The sequence below is a fragment of the Sardina pilchardus genome, chromosome 21, assembly GCF_963854185.1.
Source record: "Sardina pilchardus chromosome 21, fSarPil1.1, whole genome shotgun sequence".
NCBI classification, from domain to species: domain Eukaryota; kingdom Metazoa; phylum Chordata; class Actinopteri; order Clupeiformes; family Clupeidae; genus Sardina; species Sardina pilchardus.
This window is the reverse complement of record NC_085014.1, coordinates 28,416,458-28,441,457: the sequence shown is the minus strand read 5'-3', so window position 1 is coordinate 28,441,457 and position 25,000 is coordinate 28,416,458. Positions and strand designations below refer to the sequence as shown.

Below are 25,000 nucleotides of genomic sequence, written 5' to 3'. Positions count from 1 at the left end.
CGCATGGCCGCGCTACGCAGGATGGACGCCCCGGCGTACGCCGACTGGCAGCCTGACCCCTATGGATACCCGGCTGGCTACGGGAGCGGCCAGACCCTACCTCCACAACAAGTCCCGGCCGGCGGAGGGGGCATGGGCGGCGGGGGCACGCTGGGCAGAAGTAAGGGCAAGATGATGTCCTCCGGGCCTGGAGGGCCCAACCCCAAGGGCCAGTCCAAGGGCGGCCCCAAGGTGAATGGAAACAACTCCAGTGGCCAGGGAGGATGGTGGCCCGAGTGCACCTGTTCCAACCGGGACTGGTACGACCAGGTAACGCCACTTCCTCTGATGCGGCCCCTACGCTGTAGCCCTATAGGAGCAGAGGGAGTAGGGGGAGCAGCAGGCAGCTGTAGTGCTCAGGTGCTGGACTCAGGCACATACATGAGCTGGTGAATATGTGTAGGAATGCCAGTGTTTAGGATCAAAGCCTCAGTGCTTATGGCAGAGGGAAGCCATGAGGAGAGTGTTGTGCAATCTGCCATTTCTCCTGAGCTGGCTGAGTCCAGTGCAGGTTTTGATCTGCATATTGTTTGAGTTCATGCCGTATGGATGGTGGCTGGGGGTGGCTTAATCTTCATACATTCAATCTCTGCTCATTCAATTCCACCAACAAATCCACAACACTGTATATCATCTGATCAGGATTTATGAGGTAGAGATGTGCTTGTTGTGGATGTCACTTGTAGAAGGAGAGAAGATTAGAGAGCAGCTGGGTCTGCAGTCATTTTCCTACCCATCCATTATTCCAAGGTGCTTCACTGTGAATTTGAATGGGAACCTGATGCTAAAGCGAGCTAGTCTGCAGGTCTCTGTGCATCTCGGTTTCAATTCTGAACGTTGTGTGGTAACATCCTTCAAGTATCTGCAGCTGTCCTTTTATGAAATATTTTTGGACAAGGATTATATCCAGCATATTGTGTATGGAGGGAGAAGCATGATCAAATGACTCAGAAAGGGACATTTTGTATAAAACCGGTTCACAATTCTAATAGGATCTGCAATGAGATATTTCCTTGGAATTTTTGCTGTGTGATTTTTGTAGCCTACCGTGTTGGCAGATCATGTCAAACAAAAGCAAGGAACACAAGCTGTAATTAAGTAAGGTGTGTGTGTATGTGTGTGTGTGTGTCTGTGAGTGTATGTGTGTGTGTGCGTGTGTGAACAGGGGGTGGGGGAAGGGTCTCTGGGTGTATGAAATGGAAGAAATGGCTCCCTACATGAGCCTGTGCCTGTCTGTGTGTGTGTGTGTGTGTGAGCACGCGTGTGTAGCTGTGTGTTGGAAGGTGGTATGTGCCTGTGTCAGCGTGCACATGTATGCGTGTGTGTCACTGTCTGAATCTTTAGATCCTGTGCATTTGTGCACCTGTTATTTATCTGCGTCAGTAGTGGAGCTATTTTCTCCCAGTGAGAGTGAGAGAAAGGAGAGAAAGGGAGCTTGGCAGAGTGTTAAAATGGAGGCTGAAATTTTCACAACCAACGTGATGGCAATTCTTTACAAGTCTAAAGGAAGGAAAGCAAGAGGCTTTGGGTGCCGACTGACAAATCTCACCGGCCTACTTCGCCTGTGCCGGCGGTGAAAGCTTCCTTTAACCAGGCACAGCCATTTGGGCGCTGGATTTGCTCATTTGTTGCTACAGTACAGTGGATTACATTGCGCATTTAGCACCCTCCCTTTATTTACTGCTAGCTGTGGAGACAGGGCAGAGCCGCTCCGCTTTTTATTTCTCACACTTTGCAATGCTCTAAGTGCACATTTGGCTGCTTACGTAACCACGCTTTCCCTGTCACTTATTATCCAGTAATACAATAATCATGCCGCTTAGCCTGGGTTTAGGTTCTCTCTTTGTAACTCAAATCAATCGGAAGCAGCCAGATACGAAGGCTAAATGTGTTAACCCCTGTTTGTAGTAGATGGTGGTTGATTAAATATGTGGCGGTGATAGGATCAGGAGTGTGTGTGTGGGACACAGTCAAGGCATGTGATGTTGTACATGCCCACTCCTGTCCTCGCTCTGTGCTCTTCAATTCCTTGAGAGAGAAACATTTTCTTGAGGCTGGGTGTGTGTGTGTGTGTGTGTGTGTGTGTGTGTGTGTGGGGGGGGGGGGGGGGGGGGGGGGGGGGTGCTCAGCTTGCACACAGAAATGTAAATGAAATTGTAAATGCACACTGGTGAACATGTCACAATGCGTCTAACAAATCCAATGCAACAGTAGGGGATGCCAATAAGAAAGGCAGTGCTGAAGAATAGCTGTGAGAAAAGGTGGAAGAGCTGAAGGTGAGAACGAGAGAAATAAGCCAATAAAAAACAGGAAGCCCAGTGAGGGGGAGGGGGTTACGTAAGAGGAGTCAGTCGGTGGAGATGTGAGAGGATGCGAACAGAGAGAGTGAGAGAGAGAGAGAGAGAGGGAGAGAGAGATAACAGCATCTGGCCCTGTCTATGTGTAGCGTTTACATTAACACGTTGTCATTCTGTACAGTATAGAAAACAGATTCGACAGTGTTGCACCCTTTTTGTCCTCCATGTTCACCCTCTCTCTTTGAAGTGCCTCTGTGGGTGGATGTGTTAGCTCTTAGCCTTTTGTGCTTCCCAGTCTATGTGTATGGAAACGAACAGTCAGCACCTTGCCAACCATTTCTGGCACTTTCTATCAGTCCCAGGGTGGGAATGCTCCCCTCCCCCAATGGTAGTGGCCCACATGATCACATATGGCCAAGCATGACCATACTGTGTGTGCGCGCTCCTGTTGCACTTAGCATCACATCAGACCAGATCTGGCCCAGTCCTTACATACTGTAGCTCTCCTGATAGAACATGGGTGCTATCACTGGATGGGAGAACTACTTGGTCCCCAGTATGAACCGCCTTAAGAGAACCTTTGGGATTCTGTTTGTCTTTCAATAGATGTAAGGACACACATATTGATGATGCCGCTGATTAGCATCTATTAGCAATAGAAAAGGTTTATGCAATGAATGGAGGATAATACTATCCCTTTCAAACAAGGAATCGGTACGACATGTGTAAGTGCGCAGAAGTAGAAATGCCCATATACTGTAATTCCGAGATAAATAGTAAGATAGTAAGATTGTGTAAGCGAATGTTTGACTCTTCATGATGAAGTATTCAGTGTTGAGATGATGCAACTCCTGGTATTGAATCCTCCCCAGATCACGCAAAATCCCAGATAGTATCATATCAAATATTATTTCCTTACATGATTGTCTTGGTTGTAATATACATCTGGCCCACTGAACCTAATAGTTGTCATAGTGTTAATAGTCTCCATAATCATCTGCTGTTGTGCTACAAAGATGCATTTGTCAATATGTTTTAATTATAAAGACTAGTGTTTGTTGCTGCAATATTTTGATATGCCATATCGGCTTATAGCAGCAAAATGCACAAAAAGGAAATGGATTTTCCTATTGGCCTTATCCAATAGGATGTGCTCTCTTAATGACCCCTATCTAGCTGGATATAATAGCACGTTATATTGTTATCCTGGAGCACTAGTACAGCGAGAACTGAACCGCAGTCTCAAATGCAGTCATCTTAGATTTAGTCTCAGCAGCACAGCATAAGTCTAATAGTACTCTACCACTTTTGTAATAACAGTCCAATACAGTCTCAATGCACTACTAGTATTGATGATAAATTAGTGAAGGCTAGATACTAAACAACACATACACTGTGTACAGACTGCCATTCTTTGATGTATTGATTATGAATCTCTCAACTTTGGGGTATTGGATCTCAAATGCCATAAAGATGGAAGAAATTCCTGTGAACTGTGAAGTGCTTGCAAAAGGATCCCTGACATGGCTCCCTGACATGAGTGTGTCTGTGAAAGGAGAGCTTGTAGGGCCGCCTCCCACATAAAACAAGCCTTTACTCAGAGTGAGCTTTTGCCCCCTCAGGCTCCAATCTGTTTTTGCCTGCTCCCCCAACAACAATCCTTTGGATATGATTAACTTTAAATATTAATTAGCTTTTAGGTTATTTATCGCTCAGATCGTATTTAACATTTTTCCTAAAATAGGCCACCATTGTTTTAATTCAGATTACTGATTACCCGTCCTGATAAGAATTAGCATTTTGTTGGGGTTTGTGGTGTGTGTTTGTGATTGTCTGAGGTGAGGTCATTCCCACACCACCTCCAGCTTAGGAGTGTGTGGCTGGTTGAAATGGTTGGACTGAAGCCCATGTTGAATTAATCTGCAATAGTATGGCCAGAGGTGTAATTAGTGCTTCACTGTTGATTGGATTTGGGTGTGCTGTTTACTATGTGTTAAACAACATTGTTTATGAGCGTAGTTCTTGTAGTGTGTGTGAGTGTATGTGTATGTGTGTGTGTGTGTGTGTGTGTGTGTTTGCGTATAATTGATTAAACATGCGTATGCACATACCCACAAACACACACAAACGCTTATATTTAAAACCGCCTAGTCGTTCAGTGTTTTGTCATGAAGGGGATTGTTGTTGATTTGATAGCAGTACAGTATGTGTGCCCTCAAAGAGGAGCCCAGCAGGGACTGTGCGGGTGTGTGGAGGGGCTTTTCCCAACCTTGAGCTCAGACCCCTGCCGTGACGGAGACGTCCACTCTCTGAGAGCAGCCAACATTTGATCACATCAAAAGGGATTTATTCCTTAGCACATGGCCAAAGTGGGGGGAGAGGGAAGGTGTTGCTGGCAAGAGACAATACATTCTGTTGTCATCTCCCTTGTTCTCTCTCTCTCTTCTCTCTCTCTCTCTCTCTCTACTCTTCAGATGGATGAAGCCAGGTTTTGTTTGTTAATTGACTCTCCATTGAGAGCAGATGAGTGTTTTTTTTTTGTCCCCAACAGTGCGGTAGGATTGTATACCAGGCAACAGTCCTCCCTTTGATTCCAAATGTTCCCCCAATTTCAGCGTGATGATTTGCTGTGCACCCTCGGGTGGGTTTGCTGTGTGCAGCTGTTGGGGCTGAGTGGAATCAGGAAGTGTTTGGCTGTGTGCCGGCTGAGGTGCTGCCCCTGACAGTCACATATTCATCCGGAGGAGAGCGCGTTGGGGGCGTGTGGGGGTGAGGGGTGTCTGATTTCCCGCTGGTGATGTCAGCCATTTGTGGGAATTGACTGGGGACGGAGGAGGCCAGTGATGGGGGTGAAGTGGGGGGTGAAGTGGGGGGTGGTGGGCGACGGGGGCGAGCGGCGGAGCAGGAGGTGGCAGACTGACGCGCCCCTCACCAGGGCCTCCCAGACGGGGCCGAGCCGGGTGTGTCTCAGGAGAAGCTGCGGCTCATCCCCGTCCGTGGCTCTTATCTCTCCTGACACTAAAAGGCCCGGCAGCCTGGAGAGCCCAGAGCAAGAGGGGGGAGAAGACAAAGGGTGTCTTAACTGCCATCTCCCAATTGAAGCTGCGCAGTCACACAGCACTGGCTTAGTCATAATAGGGAACAACACACTTGGACTCGGAGAGGGTATTTGTGAAAATCTGTGTCATGAAATGTTGGTAATGTCACCAGGGTTAGCATGTGGGGTAGCTGTAAAGTCACTGGTGCTGCTTTAACAGCCTTCAACATGAACATGTATTCTCTCTCTCTGCTCTCTACAGTATAGTCCTGTGTGGAAATCAACTCATATTAGCCGCCATCTTCATCTCTGAGATTGACAGTACAGATGTTTATGCAACTTCCTCATTTTCTTGAGTTGCAAAGTGTGCAGTATTTCTGATCTCTCTGAATGCCTCTGATCTCCTCACATTTATATTTGTGGTAATAGTTTTAAATATTCTACCTGTCTTTGTTGTCTCTGTGTCCACCTTAGCATGTCTTTTTGTCCGAAAACCCAAAACAAAACAGATTTTAATGGAAAACTGAGTGGAAATTACATTAGATGAGAGGTTATGCTAGATGCTGAGTTATTACAGATGAACTCCTATACTCAAAATGATCTTCATCTAGAGTCCATCAGGTCATTGTTATAGTCATGTTCACATATAGGTTTCATTTGGAGTCCTGATAAGCTACCAATTTTTGGGTAAGGAGTGAGGATTGGTGTGTAAGAGTATTGGTGTAAAAGAGTATTTTAGGGTAAAGAGTGAGTATTGGTGTATAAGGGTATTTTAGGGTAAAGAGTGAGTATTGGTGTATAAGAGTATTGGTGTTTTGGTGTATAAGAGTATTTTAGGGGAAAGAGTGAGTATTGGTGTATAAGAGTATTGGTGTTTTGGTGTATAAGAGTATTTTAGGGGAAAGAGTGAGTATTGGTGTATAAGACTATTTTAGTGGAAAGAGTGAGTATTGGTGTGTAGGAGTATCTTAGGGTAAACAGTGAGTTTTGGTGTATAAGAGTATTTTAGTGGAAAGAGTGAGTATTGGTGTGGTACTCATAACTTGTGACCTTTGGTGCAGTTTGTTATGGCGGCCAGAAGCACAGTGAGTTATGTTCGTTCTAGTAACTCTACCACCATTTTTGGCCTCCGTAAAAATGGATGCTACATTTTCTTATCATTTCCTCACGGCTGCACATTTATGCTTACCTGAAGTGTCAACCGTCACAAACACTCGAAGCTGCCTAGCCCTGTCTATTGCGCTGTCTCCTCTCCCACACACCCTTTCTCGCCACCGTTTTTCACCCTGTCTACTTGCTCTCTATCTACCTCTGCCTCTCTCCCTCTTTATCACACACACACACACACACACACACACACACACACACAGCATCTCTCTCTGCCTCCCACAAAACTTGCCTCGCCTAAAACAAAATGTACCGGGCCTATAAAAGTCTGTGGGCAGAGAGCAGAGTGAATCACTGCAAATGCACTATGAAACAGGGGGACTAGGCACACTGCAATATTTATGTGCACTTTTACAGAAGTTGGCTTTTACACACTTTAAAAAGGGGGCAAGGGCTCCGCTCCTGAGAAAGACGGGCTGGCACACACCTCTGTCAGGTATGCCCGTGATAGTCGATCTGGCACTCGCACTCGCGAGAGAGAGAGAGAGAGAGAGAGAGAGAGAGAGAGAGAGAGAGAGAGAGAGAGAGAGAGAGAGAGAGAGAGAGAGAGAGAGAGAGAGAGAGAGAGAGAGAGAGAGAGAGAGAGAGAGAGAGAGAGAGAGAGAGAGAGACAGAGAGAGACAGAGATAATCAAGATGGATAAAAAAAGTGGCTTGTGGTTTGATGCGGCGCTGAGGCTGTCTTGTGTCTCAGTCTCAGCTCCCACGGCTCCTGGAGGCTGAGCCGTAATGCTCTCCTCTTTGTGCCTCCAGTGGGATCCTGGTGCAGATCCGCTGCATCTGTGGGCCTTCTCAGAGCCACGGGCCCCAGTGGCTCAAGACACGCTCAGTCATGGGCTCATGTTACACTGTCTGTCTCTCATGGATGTCAAGGTGTTCCCCCATTTTTCTGTTCCATGTGTTGATATTGATGCGTATTGCTTGAGCTGCGTAGGCTTTCTGGATGTAAATGAAGAAATGAATAATTGCGCCACTTCAATAGTGTGATTGAGCTCGACAGATTTGAGAGCAGCGGTGCATTTCAGTGCTGGCGAGCCCAGTGTGGACAGGCGGCCGTGTGCCTGAGTAATGATTCCTGGTGTTGATGTGTGCTGCTTGGTGCTCTGCTGGACGTGGGTGCAGCCAGGGTGGGACCACCGTGACCACGCGCCCGCGCCTCTTGACTGGATGGCACCGGCTGCTCTCTGCCATATGCTGTGAGCCAGAGCACAACTCATGCTCTCCTGTGCCCCCCATCCCCCACCCTCCCCCGTGCCACTGGGGGGGTGGAGGGGGCTAGCCACTTGTTTTCTTGCTTGCTCACTTTGTGTTTATTGTTGTTACATGCTCTCCCCCGCTCTTAGTCTGTGGATGCTGTTTTTGCTGATCCCAATAGCGACTGGCCTAGAAGCAGCGTGACACTGTTATTGGGATAGGGTGGGGTGGTGGGGTGGGGGCATGTTCTCCTGATTCAGCTGTGGACGCATCCAGCTCCCACGCGCCACAGCGGTGTGGTGCCCAGCAGAGCGGCCCTGAGAGAGAGGGAGAGAGAGAGAGAGAGAGAGAGAGAGAGAGGGCAGCCTGGCGCTCTCATGCATGTGTGCTCCCTCTCATAGGCCTCACCTCCTCACCAATACTCACCCACCACTCTCTCTCTCTCTCTCTCTCTCTCTCTCTCTCTCTCTCTCTCTCTCTCTCTCTCTCTCTCTTTCTCTCTGTGTCTCTTTAAAGCAATATTTTTGCCAAAGCCATATTCTTACACACATTTAAAAAGCGTTGGAACTGTCTGTCACTGCTGAGGATACTGGCAAACGTAGAGTACCCACACAGCCATGTCTGGTGTGGTGCCACTGTGACATTTTGGGCACACTTCTGCCTCGATGGCCGTCTGCATTGCCATCCTTGGGTGGCCTCGGTTGAGAACAGTGCCGCTCGTGCCCTGGACCCCCCGTGCCAGCACCGTGGGATGGCGCGCGCTGCCCGCCCCGTGTGGACGCGTGGAGCGGCGTGTCCTCAGCGCCCCCTGACCCCTCCCGGCCTCCTCAGCCTCTTGACCTCCCGCTCCAAACACTCCTCTGTTCTCCCACCATGCCGCTGTCCTCATCACACACGTGCCATGGGTGTGTGCAGGCCATGGTGTGAAGGTTCTGGAATAGTCTCCACCACTGCAGTAGACTACAAGGACGGCCTTATTTGCCTTTTCTTTGAAGCCACAGGGGTGGCACTGTCAGCAGTTGGGATGTGATTTCCCTTAGACAGGCCACAAATGGGGAATAGTGAAATGGATGTATAGCCGCCATCTTTAATTGTTCTTCCCAGTAAGAGCTGTTTCTGCTCCGTGTGAAGAGCCCTGGCTGTGATGGACGTGTTCACCATGTGGAGTCTCGGAGTGCCATCTCTCTCTAATGGATCATCCAAGCAGCCCCTCAGCCATTTGGGCTGGCTGCTTCCACTTCCTCTCCTCTCGTCATCTTTTCTCTCTTTTTCTCTTTTTCCTCCTCCTCCACATCCTCCTCCTCCTCCTCACCATCTTCCTCTTGCTCCTCACTTTCTCGTCCTCCTCTTCCACATCCTCCTCCTCACCATCTTCCTCTTGCTCCTCGCTTCCTCCTCCTCCTCTTCCAGATCCTCCTCCTCACCATCTTCCTCTTGCTCCTCACTTTCTCGTCCTCCTCTTCCATATCCTCCTCCTCAGCATCTTCCTCTTGCTCCTCACTTACTCCTCCTCTTCCACATCCTCCTCATCAGCATCATCTTCCTCTTGCTCCTCACTCTCTCTGTGTTTGTGTTAGGTACTGTTCATCTGAATTGTGGTTGCCTGGTGATTCAGATACCACAGCACACTATACAGTCTTTTAGATCATTTACATTTAACTTCACAATCAAGCACAAAGCAATCCATTTAAAAAACGTAATTCAGCTGTTGCCACAATTCATGTACCTGTACAAATGCTATATTTGACATCAGTCTAGATAAATTAATGAAGAAAAAAAATTAAGAAAAAGTAATGTTTGTGTTCAGACTATACACCTGGATTTGTTTCCCTGCGAGTGGAGACTAAACTGTTAAAGAAAGCGTTTTGTTGGCTCTTTGTGCTGCACGGCTGATTTGTCCGAGGTGCGCTAGTAGGACTCCATTTCCATAATACATCTCGCTCTATCCAGCAGCCTTGTGTTTCTTCAGCAGCAGTGTGTGTCCTCGAGTTCTCTTACAAATGAGCCCCCTTTGAATGTTGTGAGGGTGCATGAATAATACATTATGAAATCTGAAATGCAGCTTACAGTGGGAAAAAATGAAGTTTAAAGGTATGCTTTGGGTTGCCCACTGTATGTTGATTTGAACATCCCGGGCACTGCTGAAACGGGTACGGACCAGGGGTTGGGCTGGTGCCCAACCTCGCCAGCGTCAGTTGCACGCTGGGATATCTGGTCATTGGCCACGGAATGTTCTTTCTTTACAGGAAGTTGTTGAGAGGGAATGGAATGGCATAGGGGCAGGAGAGTGAGTCAGCCTCAGAGCCGCTAGGAAGTGGCCTTCCTGGTGACGGAGAGCGGCCGACTTTATCTAAACACGCCGCGGCTGAATGGCTGTGCTGAATGAATGGAGCGCAGAGGCCGGATGATCTCAACAAGCCCCGCGCTTCATTATCAGTCATTATGACCTGGTGGAGACTGTGTACCCACTGAGATCACGGCCGTTAAGCTGTCAGGGCCACTGAGATAAATATCTGTGCCAGAGGAGGAAAGGGGGAGAGGAGAGGTGGAGAGACGCAGACACAGAGACACCCATCTTTGTTCCAGTGACGTGCAGCCCAAGTCCTGGACATCGCTACATGCTTCAATTTGCCGTCTATTTAAACATGGACATTAATTGGGCCAAGATTAATTTTCCCTGAGCCCTGAGCTGTTTTATGCATACATTTTATTAGATGTGCCATGTCTTGCATGTGTGCACACACACACACACACACGCGCGCGTACGCACGGGGTGTGTGAATGAGCTCATCATTCAAGCTGCCGTCACTCACATGTCTCCAAGGCTGCTGGCCCTCTCCATGATGCCCAGCTGGGATTGGCATTCCCTGCTGGAGCGCTCCGGCTCCACCCTGCCTGCCCGCGTCTGCTTCCTGCTCGGCGCGCGGGCCAGCGTGCGCCCTGCCGTCTCCTGAGATGAGATAAGAGCGAGGCGCAGATCTGGCAGCCCATCTCTCGAGAGCCCCTTCTCCTCCCCCAGCCACACACACACACACACCCAGCCCCCAGCCCCCAGCCCCCAGCCCCCGCTATCTCTCCCACTGGATGGCGTGGCGTGGCGTGGCGTGGTGGGGGCTGAGGGGGATGAGCTGCGGAGCCCCATGGGGCTTACACTGTGGATTACTGGGGCCTGCTTTAGCAAAGTTTCCGCGTGCTACAGGGTCAGCAGGCAGCCGGCCCAGTGCTTGACTTGGCAGGGCTCGCAGCCCGCACCACACTTATACAGCAATAACCTCAGCTGCCACCGCCGTAACTGCACTAATGCACTGGTGCAAGGAGCTACCATTTTGTTTGGGTTTTTATGATGGAACTGAAGAAGATGCATTTTATTCAAAGGCTCCTCTTGCTTGATGTAGGATGCAATGTGCGTCTGGATTGACAGTGGGACAATATAACATGACAGTAATGTATTCAGCTACTTTTAGACACTGGATTAACCTTGTATAAGTCACTTTATGCATTAGGATTTATGAGTGAATGAATGTCCCCTGCTTTACAATGCTCTACATATTGCTGAACATATTTGAATGCTTCCAAGTTAATTCAATTGGAATAATCTATCTTGTGTATGTCCACAGCTAAAGTAAACACACATGACATTTTTTTTTTTATTAAATTCTCTTTATAGAACCTGATGTTCAGGCTGATAGTCAGGAATCCGACATGTTCTCAGTAAGTTGAGTTATTTGCGGAGGTACTGTATAGGAGTGAAGGACTTTTCACTGAAAGCCTGTTCTGTTGTGGTGAGCGCCGAGCGCTACACAGTTGAAATAGCACAAGAGCCACCTGAACTGCGGAACCCTGTTCTTTCCTGTGGCACCTCCACCGGTCTTTGTGCATCTTGTCAATGCCTGGAAAGAGGTGGGCGGCTAACAGATGTTGTGTTGCGCACACGTGAGTGTGGCAGAGCCCCTGGGATGCTCGCCGAGCAGCCGCGATGTTATTATACGGCTGCTATTTCTGATACGGAGGTGCTAGACATGGATATGAAGAATCCGTACAGATAATTGTGTTAATGTACAGTGGAAATGCTAACTTGATCACCTAAATGACTTCCCAATGTATGCATTTATTTCCAATGAGTATCTGATTGGTTTGCCCTTTTAGACATGATTCCTTCATACGGCAGGCTGAGGTGGACCAATAGCATTGCCAAACATTGAACCTGTCTCATCGTATGTAAAATAGTAACAAACAAATGAGGACACTCTTCACAACACAACACAGCACACCATAACATGCATCTTCTCTGCCCCCCCCCTCTCCCCCTCCTCAGTGTTTGATATGCAGAGGAGATGAGGGAGAGAGAGAGCATGAGAGACAATGTGCTTTATTATATGCCATTAGTCATCGTGACATCGTGACATTGTGGCAGTGCGCTAAAAAAAAGGGAAAACAGAGGGAACGAGGGAGAAGAGCTCTGTGTGCTGTTAAGGCTGTGCTAAGGCATGAAGGAGCTCTGTGTGCTGTTAAGGCTGTGCTAAGGCATGAAGGAGCTCTGTGTGCTGTTAAGGCTGTGCTAAGGCATGAAGGAGCTCCGTGAGCTGTTAAGGCTGTGCTAAGGCATGAAGGAGCTTTGTGTGCTGTTAAGGCTGTGCTAAGGCATGAAGGAGCTTTGTGTGCTGTTAAGGCTGTGCTAAGGCATGAAGGAGCTCTGTGCTGTTAAGGCTGTGCTAAGGCATGATGGAGCTCTGTGTGCTGTTAAGGCTGTGCTAAGGCATGAAGGAGCTCTGTGTGCTGTTAAGGCTGTGTTAAGGCATGAAGGAGCTCTGTGCTCCTCCTGTGGCTCCTGCACTATAGAGGAGAGGAGAGGAGAGAGCACAGGCGTCTTATGTGGAGCCTGTGTAGTGTGTGGACATCTCCTGAGCCACAGCCAAGGACACACGTTCCACTCTGCCGTGCGCTCGTTGTGCCGTCACAACGCAACGCTTTCTCCCAACGCGCTTTTTTTAGTGCGGTCGTGATTTCTGATGCCTTGCCCCCCTCGCGCTGAGGAGGAGGGCCTGGTCTAAAACACACACACACACACACACACGGCTGATGTGTTGCTATGGTGCAGGCTGAAGCAGAGTTCACATTAGCTGTGCCGGGGCTAATGACAGAGAGACTGCAGTGCTGACGCACAGGCAGGCAGAAGCGTGTTTATTTTGTGGAGGGCTTTCTCATATGTGACACACACACACACAGACACACACATAAGACAAGGTGTTACATAAGCTTTGTTTAGAAAGAGCCCATCACGGGCGCTCCAAATCACCGGCCTGACAGAGGAATACATTTACATGCTGTCCATGCATCCGCAGCACTGGGACATTACCACTCCAGTTCAGCAAATACCTCTGACTAGTGTTTGAGCGTGTGTGTCCGTACTGTACGCGTGTGTGTGTGTGTGTGTGTGTGTGTGTGTGTGTGTGAGCTGGAACCCTGGCGTAGCGTGCCACTTGTGTAACACACACACACACACACACACACACAGGGAGGGTTACGGGACACTGTGCATAGGCGGCTGGAGCAGCGGCAGATCCTGATCAGCCAGCTTATAAAACCCAATATGGGCTGCAGCGGATTAATATTCCCCATTAAAATTCCAATTATATAATCAGCCAAATCCACAGCCACTGCATATGCTCATCGGGATATTTCTGAGGCCAGTGACGAGTCCGCTGTCTGAGATGGCGCTGGGTGAGAGCTCAGAGACAGAGACTGCATGTGTGTGTGTGTGTGTGTGTGTGTGTGTGTGTGTGTGTGTGTATCTGTATCTGTGTGTGCAGACCGATGCAACATCAGGCCACTCACCCTGAACTCTCTCTCTCTCTCGGTCTCTGTCTCTCTGTCTGTCAGACTGTGGTCAGTGGCATCGCTGCCTCTTGCTCCTCTATGCGGCTGCTGCTGACTCTCCAAAGCCACAAGTTCCAGAGCAGCATTAAAGCAAGCCAGTGACGCCACGCCAGATTGCTTTGTCTTATGCCCAGGAGAGGAGAAGCTGCCACTGACTCGGCCATTTTGTAAATGCTCATCTCAGCCCACAAAGCCTGTAGGCTAGCATGCAGAATTTTAATCAGATTTTTTTTGTATCAGCATATGAGTTCCTTTGCAAAATCTGATAACTCAGTTTTTACAAATACTAAAAAAACATGATTTTTTCATGTGTATTCCAAGTAGTATCAATCAAACTACAGTTGTTCATTTTTATTAAGTGAAAATAAATCTAGGCGAAACAACCCAATTTGAGTTTGATTGATATGACTTGAAATTCATAATTTTAAAAAAGATTTATGGACATTTGCGTGGGTGTTGATGTAGCTTGGTATTGGCCAATGTCGTTGGTTGAGAAGATGTCAGTGATTGAAGAGTTCTAAGCACAAATGACCCTCTGTGGGGTTTTGAAGCCCCCCCAGAGAATAACATGCAGTAATGATCTATTTTCCTCATGTAATTATCATGAGTCAAAAGGGTTCATCAATCTGTTCAACCCCAACAATACGAGTCAAAATGTTCAAGAAATTAATTATTCATAGATGAACAAAGAATAGTATTTAAACATACACCTCTGACCATGGAAAAAATGCATGTGAGTGCGCAATTATAATTAATGTAAGTAAAAGTAAAAATTACGACTTTATTTGGTATAATTGGTGTATATTTTCAGATGTGCTTGTCATATGAGTGATACATTTATTATGACACATATTATCTCTTGAAACAAATTGTGGCGTTGATTTTTTAAGGTGTGTGTGGTTGAGTGTGAGTGTTAGTTTATGTCTTTGTGTGTGTGTGTGTTGTCTCAGTCTTGTCCAGGCCGTGGGCCGTGTCCAGCCCTAAGGTGTATGGGCAGGACAGACAGTGGATCTGGCCCCTCGATGGGAGGCAGATTGTTTTGGCAGTGTCTGAAGCGATGCAAAAGTGTCCTTTTTAAAACAAAGGCCTCCTTCTCCCTCCACCACCTCTCCCCCCCTTCTTCTCTTTTACTCCGTGGCCTTTCTGGCAATAAATACGCCAGCATATGGATAACCGCTCTCATGAATGTATTCATAATCATGCAGAGAAAGATGTAGTGCCACACAGTGCTTTCTCTCCTTTTCTCTCTCTCACTCTCTCTCTGTTTCTCTCTCTCTCTCTCTTCATCTATTTCTTTCTTCCTCTCCGCCTTTCCTTCTCCCTCCCGATGCTTGTTGTTGTTGTTGCCGTTGTCCTACTTACTGTAATTCTTCATTACTTTCCACACCTACGTGATTCGTCAGTGGAGCCGAGTGTGCAGGGGAGCAGGGAGTGAATGGAGCCGCGTGGGTGATCCGGAGTGGTGAGAGCAGAGCGAGGCAGCCAGAGCCCTCGGTCATCCCCTCCTCTGGGAGAGAGGGAGAGAGGGAGAGAGAGAGAGAGGGGTGGGGAGGAGGAGGGGAGGGGGGGGGGCTGTTTGGGAAGCGAGGCGAGGCGGGGCCAGATCAGTGATGTATCTGTGGAGTCAAAGGCTGTGCAGGGGCTGGCTGTTCTTTCAGACGGTGCCTCTGTGGAGGGCTCTCTCACTGTCTGTGGCGAGTTCAGCCCCTTCAGCCCCTTCAGCCGCTCTGCAGCCTGCAGGCCCGCATCTCTCTCCCTCTCTTTTTCATCTTCCCCTCGCTCCATCTCTCTGTCTGTCGTTCTTTGCAGACCAAAAGTTTCTGAGAAACACCATGATCCTCCGCAGCCCTTGGAGTGATGGAGTGCGTTGGCACCTGGCTGTGTCCGGCCTGTGATAGTGGAGCTCAGGTCATGAGGCCTGTACAGGGACGCTGCTGCCCAATCACATCCCCACACAAGAGCACGGCTGTAGAGCACTAGTGCTGCACTGGCTGTTAGCAGGGCTGTGTGCAAAAGGGCAGGAATGGCAACCACAGGATTTTGTCCAATCTTACCAAAATACACCAGCGCTGGATCTTTTCTAGACTAGTAGAGAAGCCCTATGCCCTTTTCCTGGCACTCTTCAGCACAAGCGGCACATCTCTCAGCTTAGCAACTACAGGGTAGCAACCAGGGAGAGAGGCAAACTAGTATTCTAGAAAAAGAAAGCCAATATTATGTTGCATTTCAGGATGTGCCGAGCATTTTCCTGGTATGGCGCTCTCAGTCTCTTGCTCTTGCCCTCATTCCTTGTCTTGCCCTGTACTCTCATCCAGACTTCACTCAATTACGGTGGGCATCTGGTTGTGCTGCTGGTAATTTGAGGCCAACCTGATGGCAAGCTGCCGTCTTTTTTTCATGAGAGCGCGAGCCGGATGTAGACTTTGGAGTGACGGAGATGATGCCACACAGAGCCACCACCACAATGAGAAGCTCACACAAACCCCAACACATCCGGGCCAGATCAGATTGGACAGGGTGCTGTTAACTTAGAACTGCTGAATGTTCTGATGTGATGTGTGTCTCTGTTAGATGCAGTAGCAGTCATTTTGGAGAAGCATGTGAGTGCTTCATGTTGAGCACGGCTGTGTTTGGGGGAGTTGTTGGCCAGTGTTGTGAGCGGTGCACACAGACCCGAGCCTGTGCACCTGAACTCACGGAGAGCGCCAATCTGTTGCGCTGGCTCGGGATGCCTCCGTGCTCTGCCATGGCGACGTTACACATCATTAATTTTTATTTCTCGGTGGCTGAAGGTCAGCGCTGCGACCTTTTGCGCGGCTCATTTGGAGCCTCCGCTCGCCGTGACCCAAAACAGACGGCGGAGATAAGAGGCGCGGCGGCGGGCGCGTGAAGACGGTGGGGAGCGCCGGTGACAGCTCCGCGGCCGCGTAATCAGGCAGATGTGTTTTGTAGACCCCCGCGCCGCCATGACGGCAGCCGAGGACCTGCGCCGCCAGCTGCCTCGTGATGGCTGCGCCCGCCGTGAGCAGGTTGGGGGGAATGAAAGCGGTAGGGGTTGTTTGCGTGGGAGCGCTCAAATCCGAATCCGATGACCTCTGTGTCTATTTCAGTCATGCTTCTGTGGCAGCTGATTAGGTTTCAGATTGTCCAAAGTGGTGTGCGGCAGGATTCAAGGCATTTCAGTTTGAATCATCCTCCCTTTATCGCTCCCTTTTCTCCCTCCCTCTCTCTCCCTCTCTCTCCTCATCCCTCTCTCCTCTGCTCCGGCACCCCTGGTTGAGCGTGAATGAGATGTTGGGTGCATCGTAATTGAGTGGCTATTGATCGGATTGCAGCGTAGCATATGAGACGCCAAGGTGGGAGAGGAACAGATCAGCAGCGTGGACCTTAACACCCCCCACTCTGGCCCCCACTGACCCCCCTCTCCTCCACTGGAACAACACACACACACACACACACACACACACACACACACACTCACACACATGTCCCCTCACACACCTCCCAGAGCTCTAGAGGAGGAGAGATGTGGGGCTCGTGGAGCACTAGAGCAGCACACATGTGAGTGTGTGTGGGGGGAGTGCAGCAGAGGAGGCGTCAGCCCACCCCTACAGGATCTCATCTGACAGCAGCCACTGGAATGAGAGGCTGGAGAGGAGACCTGCACCACCCATTAATGCTGCTAGCACAGATGCTAAGTGGAAGGCTAACTCAGGCATGGCTGCCTCTGATGAATGAAGAGTGTTTCTTCGTTATTGTGACGTTTTGGGCAGGAATCCTGTGGATTCTGTTATTTGGTTTACATAATCTAGAAAATGCAGATTGTTGTGGTAAATTGTAGAAAGAGTGTGGTCAATTTGTGTTACTGAGTGAATATTTACTGTATATTATTGTGTACCTTTAAGACATTCTTTTGTTCTAATATGCCACAAAAAATATGTTTTAATACCTCCCTATGCAATAGCACATTTTGGCATTGTGGTCAATCCCGCTGTGCACATTTGGACATTATAGTTATTGGTCAGAGAAATCCATGTAGCCATGAACACACCTTGTGCGTTGTATGTGAGAGGCGACTATCGAAGCGCTGAGCTCAGTGTGTGGAATAGCCGTCCTCCCCGTCGCTGCTCAGTATCTGTCTCAGACAGACCGGCCGGCAGCGGCGCGCTCAAGCCCCAGAGAGAGAGTCCAGTCCGCGGAGGCCAGCGCTGGAGCGCGTGCAGTAGCAGCAGCAGCAGCAGCAGCAGCAGCAGCAGCCCTGTGTCCTGAGCAGTGCGCTGGCTCTGAGAGGAGAGGGGGAGAGGGGGAGGGCTCTGAGAGCAGCCTGCCTGCATGCCTGCCAGCCAGCCAGTGTGCGAAAGCCCGAGCAGCAGTCGCCATGGCAACCCATAGATTATTTAACAGCTTGGACGAGGGCTTCTTTTTTTTCACCCTGGCGCTCGCCAACGGTTTCAGGACAAGCCTTTGACGGATGGCGCTCCCACAGGGAGCTCCGCAGCCAAGGCCAGGGGCAGCGCCGCCCGGAGCGCCGGGCATAAATACACCTCCCTAATAAGGCAACTCAGACCCAGACTACAGCAGCGGCCGAGTGGGAGCGCGCGCTCATTCCCCCGTGATCTACACAAATGAGCGTGAACTGTGTTGTGCTCAGTCACCTTCATTTCCCTGTTGGACTGAGGGATGTAGGGGATGTGGGGGAGGAGGAGGAAGAGGAGGAGGAGGAGGAGGAGGCAGAGAGATGATGGATGCGGCGGGTGTTGTCCAAGGGCAGAGTTGTCTTTGAATAGAGAGAAGCTGGTGGAGTGTGTGTGCCGCTATGTAAACAGTGTGTGTGTGTGTATGTGTGTGATATGTGTGTGTATTTGAGACAGTGAGACTACTGCAGCTGCACCAGTGTGAACTGCAACAGCTGGCTGCACGTACAGCCTTAAATGATTAGTGTTTTGAATTAAAAGGAAATTAAAGGATTTATGATAATCTAATCCAGATTAGGTTAATTCCCCCCCCCAGTGCCCCTGAGTCTTCCCCTGCTGCCACATCTGGAGGAGCTCCAGCCCTTCCTGCCGTCTCCTGCTCTCCTGCGCACCTCTGCTGCCCTCCGCGCCTCCTCAGGCATCTCTCTCCAGCTCATGGCCCTCCCTCTGCAACGCTAGCCCCGCCCCCCTTTCTCATCCCGCTGCCCTTTTTTAATCTGGGAAAATGTGTGTGTGTCTGTGTCTGTGTGTGTGTGTGTGTGGGCCTGACGTGCCACGCACTACAGACAGCGTAAGCCTCTCTCCAGCGCGACGCACGTCACCGTCACACAGGCCTTGTGATGCTGTTCCCCGGGGGAGGGAAGAGGGGGGGGGTGGGGCGGGTCATCCTCCGCTCACCTTCTGTCTCCCCCACCCCCTCGCCCCACCTCTGTCTCGCTCTCTCACCGGAGAGGGGCCAGGATTACAGATGTTGAGATTATCTTGCTGTCCTCTTGTTGTGCTTACGCGGTGTGATAAAGATGCTGGGATTACGGCGTCAATCCCAGACCAGGATGATGGCTCTTACTGCTGGCTTTACTGGCCCCAGACTGTGGCTGGCTCGCTGTGTCATTACTGGAGCATATTTTCTGTTTAATTGGCAGGCTGGCCAGTGCACGCACCTTATGGTAACATGTATGGGGAGTGGGCATGCATACGTCTGAAGTTGCACTGATTTACATACAGGACCCAAGCCCAGAGCAGAGGACCAGTGAGCACGTGCAGTAGAGTCTTCTTCCTCTACATGCGCTGGCTCATTGTAATGTAAACGGTAGCCTATAAAACCGAGTGAGAATGTTCAAATCACTGCCATTGGTCGATGATGTGTGAATGCTATGGCCATTGGTTTCCAGACTAGTTTAGTGTGCTTCTGTGTATTATAATGAACATTGACTGTGGCGAGGCCAGTCAAGCTGAACAGCATTGCCCATTGACTTGGGCCTTCAATCGTAAATGAATTGAAATGGGTTTTCACCGTTATGTACTGTAGTAGCCAACATGTGGGACCTCTAATGTCATTTCTGTTGACAGATCACAATTTCTTGATCTAGTTGTGATGAGGAAGTGAAAACTACTGATACTTCCAAGAAAAGCATCTTGGATCTCCCCCCAGCTCATATGCAACTATTGACAATATGGTGTAGTCTCAATGATTAGTGTAGGACATCATCTCTTAACAGAAAACAGAAACAGAAAAAATGGACACAAAAATGATGGTGTAAAAACCTGATGCTGGCTCCATGTTGTTTTGCGCTCCAATATTGAGTTGCTGCCTGTCGTGGAAGAAGGTTGTGTCCAGTAATGGCCTGGTCAGATTACACGATATTAGCCCGATATTGGCCCGAATTTGTCGTGACCGACAAGTTTACAGCGTCGTATCCGATTTCAAATGGTCGGGCACGACATCGAATGCAGAGTGAATCTTATAATGTGACATGCTTCACGACTTGCGATTTGTCGTTCACGACGTTCTAAAACAGCCCGACAAAAAGACCGGCTTGTCAGAAATTTGACGGGAGTCGTATGACGCGACCGATGCTTTCGTGTGTATGTGGCCTCTCTACCGACCAAGACGTGGAGAGGTTTTCATGGTTCTAAAATCGTATAGTGTGACATGGTAGATCGTAAACGACAATCGTGAGCGACTAAAAAATGGTATAGTCTGCCCCTGCCATAAGGGGAGTGTTGTCAGTGCTCTTTACCTGCTGCCCCCTCATGCATACACTGATGCAGGTGCTGCTGACGCTACAGGGGCTGAGGTGAGGACCTGGACTGCATCTCATTTTCACAAAGAGAGCAGCACATTACTGGGACAGAGTATGTGTGTGTGTGTGTGTGTGTGTGTGTGTGTGTGTGCGTATGCGTCTCTGTGTGTGGTGTGTGCCTCTTCCACCTGAGTGCGTCCTGTACCTGTCAGTGGCGCTGAGGGTGGAAGCAGGTAGGAGTGTCAGGTGAAAATGGAGAAATGGAGGTGGCTGTGCGAGGAAAAGCTTTTAGTAGGCGGCCGCTCCCCACCGCCCTGCTGGACCTCGGATGATCCCTCTGCAGTTGTCCCAGCACCTCCTCACACCTCCTCGCTCCCCCCCCCCCCCCCACTCCTCGTTCTGCAGTCGGTCCTGCACCTCCTCCCTCTCCCCCTCTCCTCCTTTCCCCTGGATGTGGGGCCCAGGCAGCTCATGTGGAGAGATCATCTGCCCGCCGCAAACACAAACAACATCTGCCTCCACTAAGGATGACAGGCCGGCGCAAAGCATAGCAGCAAGACATGGCCACCACACCTTTGTGTCATTTTAGGGCTGTTCTGTTTGTTAGAGAGAGGGAGAGAGAGAGAGACTGAGCGGAAAGAAAAGAGTAAGGACAAACAAAGACACATATAGACAGTACTGTGTGTGTGTGTGTGTGCGTGTCTTTGAAGTGTGTGTGTGAGAGGAAGAGAGGGAGAGTGACTGGTGTTTGGGTGCTGATTGGGAGGTCTGAGGAGATCACGGGTCGATGCTGGATCAATAGGAGAGCGGGCGAGCGAGCGTGCGGTGGCTGTGTGAGAGGGAGAGGACTGTGAGGGGGTGGCTGTGTGAGAGGGAGAGGACTGTGAGGGGGTGGAGAGGGAGAGGACTGTGAGGGGGTGGGGAGGCTGCTCTGGGAACAGCTCTGTGTGCTGCTGCCCCGTCAGCACCAGCACCAGCCCCAGCACCAGCCCCCTCTGATCAATAGCTCCAGCGCAGCGCAGCGCAGCGGCAGGGCTGCAGGGGAGAGGCCAGCACGGTACCGCTCCACTGGGGACAAGGAGCCGCTCTGACAGAGCTCACCTCATCACCTGCACTTGGAACTCTTCTCTCACTTTTGGTTGTTGTTGGAGCTTTGAAATGCAAGCAGCAGGACAGGGGAGATAGAATGGTCTTACAGAAACCTATCCTTCCGATCCTACCGTTGCCAAAAAATGCTCTCCTGGTCCGTGTCGTTAACGTTCAGCAGAGCATGGGAACGTGTCAGGAAGCCTTCCAAAGTTCACTCTGGTCTACCCAAAATGTTCTTTTTTCTCCCTCCATTACGTCATCACCCCATCTCTCTCTGCACTGAGTCGTGGTTGCAGTGGCGCTGTCACAGTCGGTGAGCTCTAAAAACAAGAGGAGGAATGTGTCATTTAGTGTAGCTCAGGGCCAGCACCACTGGGGGCTCGGCTATGATCCCTCCCCTGCGCAGGCCGTTCTAAACTCGTCTCAGGTCCCGCGCTCCTGCCTCCCCTCGCGGCCGCCGCGCTCCCCTCGCACCAGGCCTCCTGTGTCTGTCCGCCTCCGGTCACACACACACGGCCTGCACCACTGGCATCCGTTTGTTTAGCTATTCCTGACCAAAAATGTGTTCTTTAATGTGCGTGTCTCTGAGTGTGTGTCAGCGTGTGTGTGAGCGTGCTTGTTTGGAAGTGTGTGTGTGTGTATGAGCGTGCGTGCGTGTTTGGAAGTGTGTGTGTGTGTGTGTGTGTGTACTTGGCATCCTTGTGAGTGTGTCTGCCTGTGAGGCTGGCAGTAGAGGTAATGGGTATCTCTTCTCCTCATCTTGCAGGCCAACCCTCCCCCCATCATTGTCAACGCAGACTCGCTGGATGCAGGCCCTTATGTAAGTATCCGTTATGTGTTTCTCTCTCTTTCTCTTTCCCTCTCTCTCTCTCTCTCTCTCTCTCTCTCTTTCTTCCTCTCCTTCTCTCGTTCTGTCTTTCGCCGTGTCTCATGCTCTCATTACCTCCTCGTTCTCAAACGCCCGTGCCCTCCCAGGAGCCTACGGCACGGGCACAACTGAGTGGAGGATGAGGACACGTACATACGCTGCGCTCCTCTGCAACAGAGACCACGCAGCCTTGCTGCTCATATTCCCACATGCATGGGCCATATGCTGAATGATGTCACACAGTCAGGAAATCTGCACATATCAACTGTAATCTTCTTACTTAGTTTTAATCTTTGATCATTCACTCCAGTAAGTAACATAGATCCAATTTACATTGTTTATCTGTCGGTGGATTACTGATGTCAGCCAACGCTATGTTATAGCTGTGTTTAAGATGGTGTGTATGTACTGTTTACCCAGTGACTGAAATGTATCAACATCAATTCTCTCTGGTGACAGGTGAACGGAAGTGATGGCATGTACAAATACGAAGAGATCATCTTGGAAAGGGTATGTCTTTTTACTGGCTCATTACTGAGTATCCAGCAAGCTGCCAGCTTGGCAATTTGCATTTACCTCATCTGTTCTCCTCGGAATTTGTTTTCCTTTGATGCACGACAAGCACTTCTTTTGCCACTAGATGGCAGTAGACTGTACTCTCTCAAGACCTACAGGGCCCCCACAATATGGCATCTGTAAAAATCTCGGCGCAAAAGCAACACTGAGAATGTGAACTGTGCGGTCATGGCAACAGACGCCCTGGCTGGGCCGGCTCCCTATAGAGCAGCAGAGCTCCACGGGCATGTGCCTGTGCTGAGTAAAGTGGCCCACATTACATTACTGTGCGCAGGCCTCCAGAGGAGCCGCCACCTAGTTAACGCAAATGAGCTCCTCTCCTGTAATGCACAGTCATGTGCCTTTAATCAGCGCTCATATGCCAGCGCTATAGCGGCCCCTGCCCATCACCGGGTCAGTGGCATAATGAAGGCCCTGCGTGGCGCAGGCGGCAGCGTCGCCCGGGCTCTCAGAATAATTGCAGGGCTGCGCCGCTTTCGAGGTGGCATTTCTCATTGGCAGCGCTTAAGGAGAGGCTGTAAAATCACACTTTAAAAGGTCTGTGGGTGTGTTACATTTGGTGGTGGGAGAGCGCTCGCAATCTTTTCTCTGTCTTGTCTCTTCTCTTCTTCCTTTTTTTGCTCTCTCCCTCCTTTACTGGAATGCTCTCTCTCTCTCTCTCTCTCTCTCTGTTTATCTTGATCTCTCCTTCCTCTCGCTAACACTTTTTTACACTCCATCTCACTCTCTGTCTGCCTTCTTCCCCTCTCCCCTCTCTCTCCCTCTCTCTCTCTCTCCCTCCCTCCCTCTCTCTCTCCCTCTCTTGCTGCCACGGCCCTTGCTGGGGTGCTTCAGACTCCCTCTGTCCTAATTTGCAGCGACCGTTGCTCATTAATTATAGAAAATAATAAAGTGAAATCTTTTCTCAGCTGTCTTGTTTGGGGTCTGGCTGTGCCGATGTGACTGTTAGAGAGAGCCTGGTTGCCTCTGCCCAAAGAACACCAAATGAGGTACTTTAGCACGGGGCAAGCAAGCAGTGCTGGTAGGGCACTTGGCTTCTGCTTTCCAGGTGCTCTCCAGCGTGCTATAAGCTGCGCTATAAGAAGCTAACGCTATAAGAGCCTCCTTAAAGCTCGCCACCACCTTCAGATCTCGTCAGAGAGCACATTAACGGAGCTCTCTTTGTGCAGAATGCACTCAAACCGAAAGCCCACACACACATACAGTACACACACACACACACACACACACACACACACACACACATACACACCCACACACACACAATCAAGAGGCATGATTCCCAGAAACCCTCTGTGTATGCATAGCTTAAGCCCTCCTGACCTTGAGAACGGCCTTTGTGTTTGTGCATTGGCTGTATGTGTGCATCTGTGTCTGTCTCTGTGTGTATGCTTATGTTTATGTCTATGATTATAGTTCTTAGCAGACTCTCTTGTCTACCAAAGCAACTTACATTAGTAACATTACATTAAAATAGACAGTTTAAGGTGAAGTCATATCGCTTATATTAAAGAAAACACCAATAATAGTAATAGACTAAATAGAAATGAACAGAAAATGACATAGGCACGTGTGGGTTTATATGTGTGTATGCATTTGTGTGTGCACGCTTATTTATGTGTATCTATTATAGCTGTAAGTTGTGTCTATGTGTGGGTGAGTGAGTGAGTGTGTGTGTGTGTGTGTGTGTGTGTGTGTCGCTAACATCTGCTGCGCGTTTGCAGGGCAACTCTGGCCTGGGCTTCAGCATCGCTGGGGGAATAGACAATCCGCACATCCCAGACGACCCAGGGATCTTTATCACCAAGATCATTCCTGGAGGAGCTGCAGCCATGGATGGCAGGCTGGGGTAAGAGCTGGCCTCCTCCCACACACACACACACACACACACACACACACAGCGAGGGAGAGGGAGAGGGAGAAAGGGAGTCCAACAGAAAAGTGTGTGTGTGTGGGTGTGTGTTGGGGAAGGGGGGTGATATGAAATACAGCAGACCCATGCCTCAGGCCCTGAGTGAGTTTCCTGTGTGTGATGGTTCACTGACAAGCTTTAGCCCAAACATGGAGCACTTCCTATTGCACTGGGTACTGTAGAGCTGTAATGTTCTGTGTTCTATTGTACTGGGTACTGTAGAGCTG

The 25,000-nt window shown here is 49.7% G+C and overlaps 1 protein-coding gene across 4 annotated transcripts in view; it reads left to right on the top strand.

The window, feature by feature from the left end:
* dlg3 (discs, large homolog 3 (Drosophila)) overlaps positions 1-25,000 on the top strand; it is a 77,721-nt gene that overhangs the window by 22,687 nt on the left and 30,034 nt on the right. For 2 of the 4 annotated variants that reach the window (XM_062525461.1, XM_062525463.1), the window contains exons 1-4: positions 1-309; positions 22,184-22,237; positions 22,745-22,795; positions 24,586-24,710. The exon at positions 1-309 is cut by the window's left edge. In XM_062525461.1, coding sequence (XP_062381445.1) covers positions 1-309; positions 22,184-22,237; positions 22,745-22,795; positions 24,586-24,710 — 539 coding nt within the window. Of the gene's footprint in view, positions 310-22,183; positions 22,238-22,744; positions 22,796-23,769; positions 23,851-24,585; positions 24,711-25,000 lie in introns of all 4 variants that reach the window. The other 2 variants (XM_062525459.1, XM_062525462.1) reach the window with 2 other exon arrangements.